Genomic DNA, 10,862 nt, shown 5'->3' on the forward strand with positions numbered 1-10,862 from the left:
GTTTAAAACAACAATTGAAGGCAAAATCTATTGAACCTTGAAATGAATTTTAAACAGAGATTCTATTTGTTGATAATTTAGGTACTTCCATAACAAGTTTGTTCATACCACAATATTTATTCTCTTTTGATCAGTTTCTGGATCTTTTCTAAGTGAAGCTTACCAGTCATAACAACCTCTGTGTCGAGACAGTGGTAAAAGATCCATTTCATTCTCAGTTAAGATCACCACATTCTGCTCCTCTGTGACCTGAGGCAGGCTTGAACCTTCCTTCTCCAGACAAGACTTGACAAGCCCAACTTCACTTAGCTCAGAAAGCATGTTAAAAATCAAAACGTGGGCAAACGGGGGAGATCTCCCAAACTGTACCTGTTGTGTGTAGGTAGAGCACTTCCCGTAGCAAAAAGACAAAATACTGCAATGAGTGAAAACAAGGTCTTTTTCTGAGTAAATGTGATAAAAGGTGGCAGTTGTGAACACGAAGCTTCCATTAAAACAACTGAACACATTTGGTATTAACAGTTCAGCATCACAAACACAGCTTTAAAAGCAAAAGAAAGCTTCAACCCAGTTCCTGGCACCTGCTCCAAACTCACATTTGCAACTGTCCAAATGAACTGCTAAGAATCCTCTAACTTGATGGCAGGAAAAAAAAAAAAAAAAAAGTAAAAGAGCACAGCATTCAAAATATAACCCAGACCACTTCAACCAGTTATCAACAGCCCTTCCTAATGAACAGGCTTCTCAAGTCACTGATTCCAGTTTCAAAGGAAACACTGGCTGTCTCAAGTGCTCCTTCTTTGGTCCCGTCACACAGTTTAATAGCCCTCAGAGACAAGTACCTTTGCAAAACAGATTTCTAGAGGGTGACCCAACATATCCTCTGGACCTTTAGTCAACCACAAAGCACACAGATGACTTCATAGACTTCCCACTCAATGTCACTGCCTTCCTCTGCAGCCACACCAGACTGCTTTGCAAGTGCAAGCCATTAAGCCTTAAAAAACATCCTTAGCTATTAATTCTGTAGACAATTCTCCTAAATTACATCGGTAAAGCCTTCTCTGCAGGCAATGAGCACTGTCAAATGTATTTTGAAAAAAATCACCTGTGAATAATGATTTTTCATGAACTTGGCTGACAGCCATAAATGGAAAATACACAATGATAATATTTAACACATTCATAAGAGATCAACTCATGAAGACTTGTAAACCCAAATAATGCTTGAATTATCAAAGGAAACAAAGGGAAATTTGTTCATAAGTCCTGCCAAGCTAGGAAATTCACCGTTCCTTAAATTAGTTGACAAACCTAGATATAATATTGTTTTTTCACAAGCTTCTGGACTGGCTTTTTCCTTTATTCACCACAGTTCACAAAGGCAGGAAGAACTTTTACTTAAGAGTGAGCAGAAATGTAGAAACTATCACAAACTGTAACAAATTGCTATGGGATAATTACGAGGACTACCAGCTAGTCTTGTTTTTTTTCCCCGAAAGACTGTCGTCAAAAATTACAAAGGTTTGATGCTGTTCATTGGCTATAACAAAGTCTCTTCTGTTAAATACAATAGGAACTAGTGAACTAGAAAAATCACAAAAGAGTTTATGGTGTCTTGACTCTTATATGAACTACATACCTTCAGCTACTATTGCACATACAAAAATACTTTTAATGCAGATTTGTTTTAAATAGACACTTACCAAGCCTACACACGTAGATATTGCTACTGAAGAGGTGCTATCATTCCTTATAAATCCCTGGTAGAAACACTGCTCAATTTCATGGTCCTGAGAATTTGACACTCCATCTTTTCCAAGTACCTGGACAATAAAACTGTTGCTTAAAATGGTCGAAGGTTTAAGCTCTAAGTGAAGTTCCTGTCCAAATGCTGAAAATTTGTAGTGCAAGGAACTCTTTGAACTCTGAGTTGATCTCTTTCTCCTAGTACTGTGCAAAACATCATGTGAAATGTACGATCCGCTGGCATCCACTCTGACAGGTGTCACAAACACATAATCTGTAACGATAAAGAGTTGGCCATCAGCTCTGGCATCCCACAAACAAGGCGCTCTGACACAATATCAGGCTTTTTCTATGGCATGGAGCATTCCCTCACTTTGGGGCTGGCCTGCAGGCTCTGTGTGTGCTGTCTCGCCTGCATAAATTCACGCCTGTAAGTCACAAAGGCTCTCAGCCTGTGTTTGTTTCCTTTGTGCCCCACTGAGAGGCACAGACTAACTAGCATAGCTGTGAACATTCCCACAACTGCTCCTCTGAAGACATTTGTCATCACCAGCAGATCTGTAGGTTTTCCCCTCCCCCTGTATTAATTGTTGTCAAATGTGAAGGCCACTTCGGTTTGAGAGGCTTTTCCCTTCCCTAAGAATGCAGCAAATGTTATATCACTGTAGGGATAGCCATGACTGAGACCTTGCAGAACTGTACCACTTGTTCAAATGGATTAAAGGATTAATTTATTAATGCCTTAACTGAGTGAGACCTCATCTCTTTGTAGTGCCTTGATTAGACTGGGTTTCAAATTGTAACTGACCTCCAGCAGAAGGAGATTACATCCTACCTAATAACCTTTCGTCAGACATTTTTAATTGCATGTCAAAGAAGTTTATTGTTTTGGATAAAATATGTAAAAAATTACAAAACTGTTTTTGAGGAGAACACTCTGATCTACTAAGAACCACCCAAAAAAAGGAGGGTGAAAGAGGCCATAATTCAGCTGGCTGTACAAGCAGGTGTCTCACTTGCAGTACATTACCACTGGTGTTGACCTAACCATGCAGGGATTACCTGTGTCCTGGAACCAGGGTCTGAGTTTCAGCTGTTTCCTGAACTGGGATCTTTGCACCCATTCCTGGTAGCCTAAGAAATTATGCTGAAAAAATTGCTTCCCAACCCCATTTAATTTAATTTGTGAGCTGTGTTTCTCTGTGGACACTTAGAGTTGTCCGTGCACTTGACAAGCAATTAATTTCTCTTCCTAAATTGAAATAACACCATCAAAAAAGAAGAAAACCCCCTCCTTTTTGTGTTGTAACAGATGTTGCAAAATGTCTCAATCAATCTCTTTGCCTGAATAGACTTTATTGGACACACGTTAGGCTGAAAATGTAACTACTGACAGGTTGCTTTTCCTTAGACAGTGGAAACAATACATCAAGAGCTTTCACTTTCCTCGAGTGGTGTTAACGGCAGAAGCTGAGGGCGCTAAGCAGGCTGGTGGCCAAAAAATGCGAGCAGCTGCTGGAGAGAGGGAATCCCCCAGTGAGCAGAGCACAGGGTGCAGGAGGGGTTTCCTTTCTGCACCCTGGTGTGGTTCTCTGTTGCACTTTGTCTCTGCTCACGCACAATACAAAGCATATACTGCACTTCAAAAGTCCCAAAGCCATCAGCATCTACGTGCTAGTCACTCCAACCTGGGAACAAACGGCTCCTGAGCTCCCACTCACACAAGCCCTTTCTCTCCAGGTTTTTCCCCCCTTAGCCTGCATTGCACAGCTCCTCCTGCTCCCCCACACAAATCTTTTCATTACTTTTGTCTCACTGCTTCCGCAACAGGCACATGAGGTTTTGCTGTTGTGGCTACACACACACACACACATTCATCTTTCTAATCGCACATGGAAACGTGGATGTATTTACCATCTCATTCATTTGCTTTGCTGCTACATATTGTTCCTTTCAGCTTTAGCACACAGGGCTTAACAAGTTAATCCCTGCCCATGGTTCACCATCCCGCAGTAGCCAGCCTGCTTGCACTTTATGCTCCCTAAACACTGTGACTTCTCCCCTCTAAATATTCACTCCTCAAAAAAAAAAAAAAAAAAAAAAAAAAAAAATCCATGCAAATGTTCACATACAGACATAGAAAGAGCTATACAAACCATGAGTCAATTCACTGATGCTGTCACTGGTTAAAGTTGCCGCATGAGACATGCAACAGAGGCAACACAGCTGAAGGGTCTGCAAGAGAAAGAAAAAATAAAAGAGAGAGAGAGAAAAGGAGCATTGGGTGAAGTTTCCTTGACAAGGCAAGGCAGAAAGACAAGGCACCAGAAACCACAGTAACCTGGAATGAAAGTACACTAGGCGACTGCAAAAGAAAGTGCTCTCGACCTGCCTTTACAGCGCTTCCGAGCCACGGGAGAGTCTGGAATTGCATGGAGCTGCCGCCGAGGATCGCAGCAGGTAAAGTCCAGACGGCCAGCAGGAGACAGTCCATGTTCCGCCGCGCACCTGGCGAGCGCTACCTGCTGCCCGAGGCGTGCGGCCGCCTGCCCCGCATGGTCACCTGGGCGCTGCCCCGCAGCCGCTGCGGCGGCCGGCGGAGCGCGGGGAGCGGCGCCCAGGTGAGCGCGGCCCCGGCCGCCCGAGCGCTTTAAGCCCCGACGCCGCCGCCGCCGCCGCCGCCGCCGCCGCGGGGCAGCGCTGCCTCCGGCGCCGCGTCTGGAGCGGCCGCACCCGGGGGCGAGCGGGGCGGGCGGGACCCGCGGGGCGGAGCGGGGCCGGGCCGGGCGGGACAGCGGGCGGGAGGCACCTGGGGCCGGGCACGGCGGAGCGGCGGGCGGGGGGAGCCGCGCACGGCACGGCGGGGCAGGGCAGGGCGCACCTGAGGGGATGTGCAGATAGCGGGGACCTGAGGAGCGGGGCACAATGGGGGTTGGGAACAGGATGGTCAAGCTGGAAGGGATCGCGGTGGATCAGCTGGTCCAACCATGGTCATCCCAAGCACCAGGCACAGGATGGTCAGGCTGGAAGGGATCGCGGTGGATCCAGCCATGGTCATCCCAAGCACCGGCCACAGGGTGATCAGGCTGGAAGGGATCGCGGCGGATCAGCTGGTCCAACCATGGTCATCCCAAGCATCGTGCACAGGGTTGTCTCCAGGCAGTTTTGGAATGCCCCCAGTGATGGAGACTCCACATCCTCTCTGGACAATCTCTTCCAGTGTTCAGCCGCTGCACAGGGAAGAAGTCCTTCTTCATGTCGAGGTGGAACTTCCTAGGCATCAGTTTCTGCTCAGGGCCTCTTGTCCCATTGCTGGGCACCTCCAATTGGCACCTGGCTCCATCCTTTTGGCACTCCTCCTTCAGACACTTCAGGTGCTTAGCACGATGTCTTCATACATTGATGAGATCCCCTCTCTTCACAAAGATTCCCTCTCTTTACTAAGAGAGTTCTGTGAGAATGCTGGGGGGGGCACAGGCCAGGACAAACCGTGCAGCTTCCAATACTCACTTGGAGACAATGTGCTGTTCTTTTCTATTATTTTTAAAAGCTGCATCATTTGAAAACAAACAAACAAATCACACAAAGATGAAGGTGCCTGGGAAGTGAACACAGCTGTGACAGGTACTGGACACTGATGTCCATCAAGGAGATGATTTTCACACAGTGGTTCACTCAAACTGAGCCAAACACAGCACCAGATTCTGGTCCCAACCAATGTAGTTGTGCTATTGCACACTCCTTTATGCAGAAAACTTCAGGAAAGGATCAAAGGTCCAAATAATCTAATAGCAAACAAGTACTGAAGTGGATGGGACTGGTCCAGGCTGGAAATCAACACAGAACTTGTTTCTGATGATTTTGGCACTTGGGAGAAGCGTCCCTCACCACATGATCTCTCTTTTGCGCCAGAGAGTTTTCCAGTATGTGTCTCAGTCTAATCTCACTCAAAATCTCCCTTGTCCCACAGTCACACAGAGAAAATAAACAGTAACTGTGTCAGCTTAAGGTGTCTCTTTGCCCCAGTTGGCACAGGAGCTGGAGAGCTCTATGGAAGCTGAGGTGAGACGGAGGTCATCTCCTCCACCTGCCCCCTTCACCAGGGGTATCGTGGTGACTAGTCTGGGGCAGTGGATTAGACAGATCTGAGGTATTTTGCTTTTAAAGCATTTCCTGTCTTTGAACATTAAATAAATTCCCAGGTGTGGAATTTCTCCTTCACCTCTCTCCATTTTCCAGCAGCTTTTACATTATCACCTTCTGAATATATTATGATAAAGTATCAAAATCTTTTTTTAACAGTGCACCTGCCACCTCCCACTGAGTATATTCAAATGAAAGAGCTAGCCACAGGTTTACAATGGTCCCAGTGGAGTAGAACACATAAAAAATACTGTGCATGGCAGATAATAGAAAAAAAATATAAAATTACTGGGCTGTAATTTTATTATCAGCCCTCAGCACTCTGAACAGACAGACCTCACTGTTTTCAGTAGGCTACTTGACAATGAAATTTGACATTTCATTTGCTGTGAGGGGAGAGAAATAAATACAATTGTCCAGCAATTACAAGAATAATCTAAGAAATAAAACCAGCTTCCACCATGAACTGTACATCACTGAAAGGAGGTTTGCCCTGAGTTTCTGTAGAGCTAAGATTTCACCCTGGGGATTTATAGTTTCTGGGTATGATCAAATAAGAAGAAAAAAATGTGACACTGCTTTGCATGACTATAAATGACATGCATCTAAATTTGAGTTGGCATTAGGCATGGGACCCCAACCTTTCCTGGCCTGTAGGCAGCAACACTGATCAGTTAACATGCTCAGACAACATCATCCTGTGCTCCCCAAGTCAATCAAGATCCCAACCGTGATGGTCATAAACATCAGAGAATCCTGCAAGGCAGCTCATTCCATGTGCAAACACACCATGCAAAACATCAGAGAAAGCTAAAGCTCCTCAGCCAGCAGTGGAGTAAACAATGCAGAGTGGAGCTTTCCTCCCCCCTCTCCCTAGCAAGTCCCACCTCAGATGACCACAAACACAGATTTCCTCAGAGACAGCCATTACCACACTGCAGTCTCATTGGGCTCTATCCTGCCTAAGCTTCCAGGCTGGATGCTTCCACTAATTTTTTATGCTGATCAGTTTTATCGGGTTCTTAAAAGTTCATTATTTTACCCGAATAGTTTGCATCCACCTTTTCTAATTGTTTTCACCTGTGTGAGAAACTCCTTTATTGCCTAGGAATACAAGGAACTGTGCAGAGCCAGCAAAGGTTGTCACTCTGGAGCAGCATTGCCCTGCAGGTAGCAATAACCTTCTTGGGGAGAGATCTCCAGCCTGAAGAGATCAGCTACAAACCCCCAGTGGGGAGGTCAGGATTTCTCCCAGAGCTGCAAGGCAGAGGAGGAGGCTGCTGCTCCACAGCAGCAGTGAGTTACTGCTTCACTTTCCCCACACCAAGGTTCAAGAGCAGAGCCCAAGTTTCACCAGGATGTCTCACCCCCTCTCTAGACAGACCACACCTGAAAGCAAGGTGTCTGTCCACTGTCCTGATGTCTGCATGCAAAGATGTTAGATGTTCTTGTTTTGACCTGTGAGCAAATCATAGAAAACTGATTACTATTTTTCAGGAGTCTATTCTCTCTAATTCTGAATCCTTCTTTTCCAATAAACTTTCCTAGATTTTTTTTCCCCAAGAATGATGCTGTCATGGCCATCATGATAGAGTCAAACTGCACACAGAACTCACACATCTGTGGCTGCCCCATCTCTGGAATTACCCAAGGCCAGGTTGGATGGGGCTTGAATCAACCTTGTCTGAAGGAAGGTGTCCCTGCCCGTGGCAGGGGTGTTGGAAGGAGAGGTCCCTTCCCATCCAAACCATTCCATGGCTCTATGGTTCTGTGCTTACTGCTAACATGACTGACAGGCATGCAGGAGAAACAAGCCCTGGAGTAAAACCCCACCATGTTTGTTTTGCCATCTTTGTTAGAGCAGCTCTTCGTCATGTGGGACATTTGTGACCACTGACCTGAGTGAACAATTCACAGAAGACAGAGAGCTGTCAATCTAGATTATCTTCCAGATTTATTTGTGTTTAAAATTAATTTATATAATTTATACCACAGTTAAACCACATATGGTTGGATGACTGGAGGCAGAGTACTTTTGATGGGAAATGGTGCGGGGAGGGCTCATTTTAATGGATAATCAGTGAATATGCATGGTAGAATCAGAGCAGAATTTTCTTTTGCTAACTCAGCATTCAGTTTCTGCAACTGTCCATTCCTGCTTGACCATTTCTGGGACCATTTCTTGCCAAATTACGTACTTGTTGGATTACTCAGGATACATATAAGCACTCCATAGGATTCTTCCAGCTCCATCTTTACCCTCTCTATGTTTATCCTCACGATGACGTTTCCCTCTTGGGAGGCACAGAAGCCTCTTGCCTTCAGTTCTAGTGAGGGATGATTAACCACATGCTGGGTGAAACTCTTTGCATAGAAGTCTTCTTAGAATCCCCTTTACAAATGAACCTCTTTAGAATGAGCTGGTAGTGTTTAAAATCCATCAGTTTCATCTTTGTCACAAGTTGAAGAGGCCCTGTAGTGAAATTATGCTCTGAAGTTCGTTGTGTTCCACACTCAGCACAACAGCTAAGGAGGCTTTTCTTTCTCATTACATTTTTCATTCAATAACCTCCAGACATTTTGTGAATTTATATAATTTGTCTAAAGAGTTCAGCAGCTGTTACTCAGTTGTAGCAGGATGAGATGACTGCTTGAGCAAAATATGAACAACTTAAAAAAGACCTTGGGGAAGGTGTTTTTAGATTCAGTGGAGTTGCAGGGATGGGCTCAGGTGGTATCAAATCCCATTGGTCTATCTGTACATTATCTAAACCCGTGCAATATTGTACAATTTGAGGCCAAATCTGCCAGCTGGTATGACTGACCACAGCTCCTTTCTCTGGGTGGGTTAGAGAATGTGAGAAGATAATCTTTGTGTCCTCCCTGCTAGAAAGATCCTTTGTGCAGAGAGGAGGCTGTGAACAGAGAGAGTTGGTGCCCCTCAGGTTTGGGGTGAGGGCACATCCTGACACACTGATGGTCTGAGGACACAGCTCAGCTTCCCCACAGCTGCAGCACCTCCTGCACTGCTCTGACCTCCACAGAGCAGGGTTATAAAGTACCAGAGAGCACTGGAATGGCAGCTGACAGCAGATCCACGCCTGCACCATCCTCTTCCGACCTCCACCCCAAATTTTAACAGGCTACTCTCATAAATAGAAACTCTGAGGACTCCATTGTCTACTTCCACAAAATCTGAAGCTGACTACAGTGTTCTGAGGAATGGAAAATGCTAGTTTAGCATGTTCCCAAAAGTATGTTTCTGCATACTCTACTGGAATAGAGTTGCTTTTGCCTGATGGTTAACTGCCTTTTTCAGTGACATGTGGCACAGGCTGTACCATGCCACTGGTTATTCTGTTTATGGGTAACTATATTTCAGCTGACATGAAAACTCATAAGTAACAAAAACACATACTGGTTAACTTAGTGTAGTTCCTCCATTAATTCCTGATCCTTAAGGACCTGAAAGTTCACAGAATAAAATTCCACTGTCTCACCAGTTTCTCTATTAAATTCTGCTCTCTGCAACTGCCTTAAAACATAACGTTAGGATGGAAGTCATAACCTCAGCTTGTCCCTAAACCCACAGTTTTCAGTTTGCATCCTATAAAGTCTGGCAAATGCGTTACAATAAAGAGTAATCATTGTGGAATAGGTTTCCACCACAATTTACAGTAATATTTTCTGTCAATAAGCCCCTATAGCTTTTTAATCACAGCCCCTGGAAAAGGAACTCCATCCAGCATTCCTGTTGCACCCTAACTCCGTAAAATCAAAAAAACAATGTTTACATTTTTTCCTCACCCAATTTGCACATAGCACTGGGCTGTTATAGTCCCAAATAAATTCTTTTGATTACAAATATTAAACACAATTTTCTGCTTACATGCATTTCTCTGTATTGCACAGCATGTCCATCCTAATTTGATTAGTTCTACACATTTATTTGTGCTAGCTGGACATCCTATTTTCTGGCATGGAGTATGAAGTTCCAGCTATCCTGCTGACTTGTTGCCATTGTCCTTGCTCTGTCCTGCGACACGGGAGATTTGGGCTCAGGAGCGGAACTAAACCCACCTTCCAAGCCATGTTCTGCATTTCTCCAGCCATCTCTGCTGTAGGCTGGTGCTTAGATTTTAGAACAGATTAACTGACTTGCATTTCTAGTGCCACCAGCAATTTTTGGAAGGGGGAGGGGAGACCAAGGAAGCAAGACAGACAACCTAAAAAACTTTGCAAACAGCATTCGCTTGGCTCGGGTCCAGACGTCACAAGTGGCTGCCACGGTGTCCCGACCACTCTGTGGCTGGAAAGTGAACAGGGGGAAGCTGCAGCTCAGTGCACGGGGGCTCTGTCACACACCCAGACCGAAATTAAATGAAAATGTCCATCACTAATAGAGGAAAAATAAAAGCTGTCATTGTGGGTGGCCCGACGAAGGCTTTGCAAGCACTACATTTTAGAAGAGTTTTCCTGGAAGCATGCCAGGGGTAATTAAAGCACAGGTACCTCCAAACTCACAGAACTCTAATAAAAACAATTATGCAGTTTATAATGTTGTGCACGTGCCAAAATTTGTATTTATACAATGGATCAAAAATGGCACGGGAGAAACTGTGCAGTCCAGCAGGTTGAAAGATCCACTTTGAAAATGCTTTTTATAAATAGCGATTTGCACTCTACCCGGAAGGCTGGGCAGCCTACAGAGTCACAAAGACACACTTAAAACCCCTGCAAATTACTTTTAAGACACTAGGATTGGTTTCAGACGTACTCTGGCATCATGTGCAGGAAGGAAAGCTCAGTCCCTGTTACAGTCAGCCAGCATCTGCACCCCAGAAAAGGATAAACCAGGCCAAGAAACAAAATCCATATGGAAGTTTCCACCTCTGTCTTCCATGTTAGGAATGTATGAGACTATTCCACCCCCAAAACAAATGGTATTGGGATGAAATGTGTCCTCATTC

The 10,862-nt window shown here is 44.9% G+C and overlaps 1 protein-coding gene across 3 annotated transcripts in view; it reads right to left on the minus strand.

The window, feature by feature from the left end:
* ADAMTS18 (ADAM metallopeptidase with thrombospondin type 1 motif 18) overlaps window positions 1-4,380 on the minus strand; it is a 78,077-nt gene extending 73,697 nt beyond the window's left edge. The window contains exons 1-3 of one of the 3 annotated variants that reach the window (XM_030956019.1): window positions 4,142-4,380; window positions 3,906-3,984; window positions 1,707-2,023 (exon numbers count right to left, since the gene is read on the minus strand). In XM_030956019.1, coding sequence (XP_030811879.1) covers window positions 1,707-2,023; window positions 3,906-3,984; window positions 4,142-4,243 — 498 coding nt within the window. In that variant the 5' untranslated portion in view covers window positions 4,244-4,380. Of the gene's footprint in view, window positions 1-1,706; window positions 2,024-3,905; window positions 3,985-4,137 lie in introns of all 3 variants that reach the window. The other 2 variants (XM_030956021.1, XM_030956020.1) reach the window with 2 other exon arrangements.
* Window positions 4,381-10,862: the final 6,482 nt, after the last annotated feature.

The sequence above is a fragment of the Camarhynchus parvulus genome, chromosome 11, assembly GCF_901933205.1.
Source record: "Camarhynchus parvulus chromosome 11, STF_HiC, whole genome shotgun sequence".
Taxonomy (NCBI): Eukaryota; Metazoa; Chordata; class Aves; order Passeriformes; family Thraupidae; genus Camarhynchus; species Camarhynchus parvulus.